This window comes from Gekko japonicus, unplaced genomic scaffold, assembly GCF_001447785.1.
Source record: "Gekko japonicus isolate JY-2015 unplaced genomic scaffold, Gekko_japonicus_V1.1 scaffold582, whole genome shotgun sequence".
Lineage (NCBI taxonomy): Eukaryota > Metazoa > Chordata > Lepidosauria > Squamata > Gekkonidae > Gekko > Gekko japonicus.
In genome coordinates this window covers 734,969-741,009 of record NW_015174292.1, presented here as the reverse complement: position 1 = coordinate 741,009, position 6,041 = coordinate 734,969, and the positions used below count along the sequence as shown (strand labels likewise).

Genomic DNA, 6,041 nt, shown 5'->3' with positions numbered 1-6,041 from the left:
CTGCAGCTCTTTTTCTACGAAATGACCCCTGCTAACACATCTACTAGAGTTAGATGCAATAAGCAAGGGCACTTGACAAATGTCATTCCCACTAAAAAGGGAGTCAAACAAGGCTGTGTTTTAGCCCCCCATCTCTTTGTTCTATATATTAATGACCTGATTAAAAGCCTTGAAATGGTTGACACACATCCCCCTACTTTGACAAATCATTGTATCACAGCCTTACTGTATGCAGACGACATGGTCCTTTTATCTAGAACACCAGTAGGCCTTAAAAGGGCACTAAAACAGCTTGGTACCTATTGTGATTCCAACTTATTAGAAATCAACTATCAGAAGACCAAAGTGATGTCCTTTCGAAAGAGGCCCAAATTAAGGATGTGGAGCATAAAGGGCCATAACCTAGAGCAGGTTTCATCTTTCAAATATCTAGGGGTCATGTTTCAATCTACAGAGTCAAGAAATGACCATCATGAATTTGTGGCAAATATGGGACGGAAGACCGCAAATAGTATTATCAAATTTATTTCCTGATACCCTGCTGAGGTCGCCACAGCAAACTGACACTGAGTGTCCAAGGCCGGGGCACCCACTCAGAGCCTCTTTCTAGATGCCGTTGTATTTATTTCCACAACCGGCCTTTTTCCTGGTAACAAAATAATACATATTGTCTAAGATTTAGTCAGCTTTAAAATCTGATAATTTCTAACTAGCTAGCAGCAACTGTATCAGTTGATACCTTCCTAGTTGCTACATTTGCTCTTGTTTTCCTGGCAGGTAGAGCAAAAAGTGCCACCCTGTTGGAAATGAAAGAATCTGTTTCTGACAACATAGAGGTTAATTTATCAGAGTCTGAAAGAGGATGCAGACCAAACAATCTATTGGCAAGAAATCTTTCCCTTGGTTCCGAGTATAAGGGACAATTTAAAACATAATGTAGCAGGTCCTCATTCAAGGTTCCACAGCATCTCAGTTGTCATTGACTGAAAATGTAATGATGGGAATGCTACCTTGAGCTTATAAATGGTAATTTCAGTCAAATAACGTGCTCTAAGATGATCTTTTTTGTGGTTTTGTATCATGGAGCAAACTTTGATTTACTGATTTAAAATTTATCAATTAGGGCATCTTCTTTATAAATCCATTTCCTTAGATTGACATTGCTTCCCAAAGATTGCAATAATTCATCTGGAATAGTATACTGGGATGCAATGTTATTAAGGAAGGCCTGCCGGGTTTTGTCCATGTTTTGTATCAATTGATAGCTCACATTGCTGAAGGAACCAGGTTTTATTGACTGATGGTTTTTCCACAATTTAAGAATCACCAAATGAGCGTGTGTTCTAACCGAAGGGAGGTCAAGTTCTGCCCTTAACAAGGCAGCTGGTGTCCTTTTTGGTAGGGTTAGAAAAGGATGGTGGGGCAGTTCGTCAGAAAACAGCTGGTGGCAAATACCACACAGGCTTTAAATCACCTGCCATGGGGTCATTTTATAGAAAAAGAGGTGCAGGAGCTCATTAGCATAACTTATTAGCATAATTTATTTGCATATGACACCCCCCCTAACATCACCAGAACTGTGTCAGAAGGCAACACCCACCACTCAGGCTCCACTGGACTGTTTTGGACTGCTAGCTATTGGGGGGGGGGATGTGCAGATCTGTCCTCACAGAGGAGGGAGAGCTTGTACCTGAATAAAACTTGGTCTTAAAGGTGCCACTGGACTGTTTTGGATTGTTAGCTATGGGGGGGGGATGTGCAGATCTGCCCTCATAGAGGAGGGAGAGCTTGTACCTGAAGGCGGGCCTGGGGGGGCTCTGCAACTTACCTGGCTGCTTCTTGCTCCTTGTGACCCAATTGAGGGCTTCTGGGAGCAGGGGGCGGGGCTTTTGCATGTGCCCACCCCCTGGGCTCCTTACTGCTGGAGCTCCACTTCTGTGCGCTCCCACAGGAAATGACCCCTGCACCTGCCCTTTCTGTCTCCACCACCCCATTGGCCATGCTGCATGAGGTAACCTCTATAATCAGAAACCTTCATTTTCCTTTTTAAAACAAGGCTAAAATAAAATAATAATTCCCATTCCAAAGGCAGGTCTCAGATAATTTTAGCCTCTAAAAAGGAATTTTCCATTGTTTGGGATTTATTAATCAGAACTAAATAACAACCTTTTCCTGGTTCAATAGTCACAAAAATCAGATTATCAAGATTATCTATCTTTACCAAGATTATTAAAGATTAAAGTAATCTTTATCAAGATTCCTATGTTAATCTGAGGTAATTTTTCCAACTAGATTACTGTTTTCTCAATTTTCTTTAATAATAATTTTTTAAGTAACAATCTTTTTCTGGTTTAATAATCACAAAAGGAGATTATCAACATGGCATGACTAATCTTTATCAAGATGCTTTACATTCCTTTGTTAATGTGAGATACTTTTTCCAGATAGGTTAGAGTTTTCTTAACTTTTAAAAATGCAAATCAAGATCACCATGTACCATGCGAACATTTTTAGAGAACACAGAAGGTCCATTATTTTACCACCCTTTCTAAATGAGTGCATGAACAAGAATCTAGTAAATTATGTGACCCATTGAGTGCCCTCTAAAAAGATATCCAGCAGCAAAAATCAATTATTCTGCAAAGGGGGGGGGGGAAGAGATATATCAGGGCAAGTGAATATTATTGGACTTTGTGTCATTTGGGCAAGGATGATTGCAGAAGTGGTGGAAGTATTCTATAGAAAAGGATAAGACAATTACTTGCCTTGTTTATGTCTTTTGTTTAAATTACTTGCACTTCCATTTAAAAACACCTGTTCAAGCCTGTATTATTGGGGGGGGGGGAGTAAATCCTGTCAAACCAGAACAGATTATTAAAAACAACAGTAGCATTTGATCAAACCAAAGAATGAGAACTGACCTGGATATACTTGTACAGCACAGACTGTATTGCATGAACTGTTCTGGTTTATATGCTGCTTGGGTGCATTCTGCAAACATGGCTTCTCTTCCTATAAATTTTCTTTTGGACAGAGCTTATTGATTGTGCAGAAGATAGACTGGAGCCGGGTGTGCACAGCAGTTCTGCTGCTGTGAGCTTTGACAAATGCTGAGCATGGCCAGTTCCCAAGAACTTATCCAAAGAGAAGCAGCTATAGTCAATACACTTAAAGGAAGAACCATTTCATTTCAGTGGATATGTGTCACATAAGAATTGGGATCCCACCACAAGTGCAGCTGCTATGTATTTGCAGATGTATGGTTATGATGCTTTAAGAGTAGCATTCAGGTGTTTGTTTTTGTTTAAATCCAAATCACATTTCCCAGAATAAAACATTTCAGTATTTTCTCATTGTACCTGGAATTCCAGCGAAACCTCAAAATTTATTGTGTTCCACTGGCACAGGGGTTATTTGGCTGGGTGCCTGCATGTTGGTGCAGGAATTATTTGAATCTTAAGTAACAATGCAACTTCAGTATTTCTTTAAAAAATCTCATCCAGCATGACTGACCCAGAGATCACAAAAGATGCTTGCTGTGAAACCGCAAGGTCAAAACCTGCTTCTCTGGTTAAAAGCCAGTCTATTGATTATAGGAACACCCTTGCTTCCTTATATAGATCACCACTTTGGGATGAATAGAGGGTTATGTCAATAGCTATTCTCTTCAGCATCAGGGCTCATTGAACTTCAGTGCACCTGCCCTGGGGTGAAACAGCAGAAGCAGTAAGAACAAAGAACCTGAATGCATGCAGGCCTTTCTTGTAATACAAGCTTAGGGAACAGACAAAACACAGAACATGTGATCCACAGAATTCAATCTTGCTGTCACAGAGGTCAATAAGGATTTTGCCAGCAGAAGCTGGACACAACCCACAGATTTCGTTTGTATACTTGGTATTAGGAGTTTTTAAAGATAAACACAAGGAAAAGATAAACTACATGAGTTTCCCCCCAGAAATAATACTGGCCTTAGTTATGGTCAAGTTGATTTAGGTCATTTGGACAAATGCAGTGTCTGGAATTTTTCAATGTCTTTATGAAGAAAAAGTTAACGCTTCATTTCTGAAGGATTTAAACCAGTAACATAGTTTCATAAATTGTTCCAGGACTTTTCAATAGTTAAAAACATGTGGCTGGATATGCACTTTCTGATCTCTTCTGTTTGCACTTAGGAGAAGGCAAAAGGGATGGAAACCCATAGCTCATGAGCATTCTGGTTTTGCTTATAGCCATTTAAATTCTGAATGATGCTGCTGAGGCCAGGAGCCTGACTGAGGCCAGGATCATGGCTAATTTGCACACTCATTTTGCTTTACCCACCAACTCCAACCTGGGAGATTCCTGCCGATTTGGGGGTAATGCCTGTAGAGTCAGGAATCTGGGGGGTGATTTCGCCTAGATTCTGTGGTAAACCATGGAGTTTGTCTTCTAGAGCTGCTGTTTTCTCCAAGGAAACTAATCTCTTTAATCTGCAGATAAATTGTAGTTTCAGGAGATCTCCAGGCCCCACATGGAGGTTGGGAATTCTACCTGGTATCAGGAAGCAGAGAGAGCTAGAGCAGCGTGATGGTAGCCGTTGCCCTGGAAACAAGGAAGACCATGGTTCAAATCTGGCTTTTGTGACAAATTCACTAGGTGACTTCAGTTCAGCCAGTCTTTCTCAGTGGCCATCTGCAGACTGAGGATAGCAATGTTGGCCTACCTTATACCAGGCCCGTAGTTACAGTGGAGCATCTCAGGAATGAATTTAAACTTGCTGATTCCAAGATACATTTTCATTCATCTCCAGACTACTGACATGTGTCTTAAAACAGAGAAAAACAACACAGAAAAAAGACCAGAAGCTGTTGGGTTTAGGAAGCTGGCACATCTGCATTTTGATATTTACTTTCCTGGGAGGTTATGGGGTTGTTTGTGGTTTAATCAAACTGGCTGAAAAGCTAGTTCTCTGTTTTTATCTCCACAGAGTTTATGAAGAATAAGAAGGTAAAAGGATAATACAAGAAACAAAGTTGTGCGGCAGGCATAAGGAAAGGATGGACAATGGAGGAGGTTACTTCTCACAAGACATGACACAAATACTATATTGTTATAAAGCACTTTTTACCAAGGATCACTTTTTACATTTTATAGCTGCCAGATTTCATAAGTGTCTTTTACATACTAGATTTCATACATTCCCCCTTTGAAGTGAGAAATCTCATGAGTCTTCATCTTAAAGGTTTTTTTTAAAAAAATGAGTGCATTGAAAGCTGTTTATATATCACTGATTAGAAACTGGGCTTTATAAGCTCATTCAGTGAACCATAATTTGCATACACACACATATAAGGTGTTCTGAAATGATGTGTCTTCTTTGGCATTGGGGCAGCTTCCTATGCCAATGTGAAGGTTTCCTGTAACAGAATATGTCTTTTTCTGTAGGGGATGGGGAACAGTTAAGTATTTAGAATATTATATTTGGGATACAGTAAATTCACAGTGGTTGTAAAATGATATAAGCTGTTCACCTGTTAATCCTTGTGGAGGGTATACTACAATATGCTACTCCTTCATTTTTGTCTGTGAAGAAAAAATAAACTTTATAAAGCTGTTTTAATACAAAGAAAGCACATATTTTTGTTCTGCTAAGGTTCTTATGAAAAGTTTGCATCTTCAGTATTGAGATATTTTAAGCTTCAGGAATATTGTGTATGGTTCTTTGGATTTATAGTCTGAGATTCTCAAAAATATAACTTTTTACAGGAAAAAACCCTACTCTGATAAGGGAATGGATATACACATTTTAGTCACAAAGCAACATCATTGTTATGTTATGTAATACTTCCATTGGTAAGGAGTGCATTCGTCTTTTTAAAATTATAAATAACAAACTACCTTTTCAACTGTAAATATACTACAGGAAATTTCCGTATATTATCTTTCAGTATAATGTATTGTACTTCTAAATTATCATATGCTATTTAAATGTTTCAAATATTTAGGGAGTTGCATGCAGATTTCATATTTCTTTCTATGGCAAATGAAAAAAATAAGAA

General features: G+C 39.0%; 1 protein-coding gene across 1 annotated transcript in view; it reads left to right on the top strand.

Annotated features, from left to right (window-relative positions):
* CXCL14 (chemokine (C-X-C motif) ligand 14) overlaps positions 1-5,595 on the top strand; it is an 18,857-nt gene extending 13,262 nt beyond the window's left edge. The window contains exon 4 of the mRNA XM_015424051.1: positions 4,970-5,595. Within this exon, the coding sequence (XP_015279537.1) occupies positions 4,970-4,985 (16 nt within the window). The 3' untranslated portion in view covers positions 4,986-5,595. The remainder of the gene's footprint in view (positions 1-4,969) is intronic.
* The last annotated feature ends 446 nt before the right edge of the window (positions 5,596-6,041 follow it).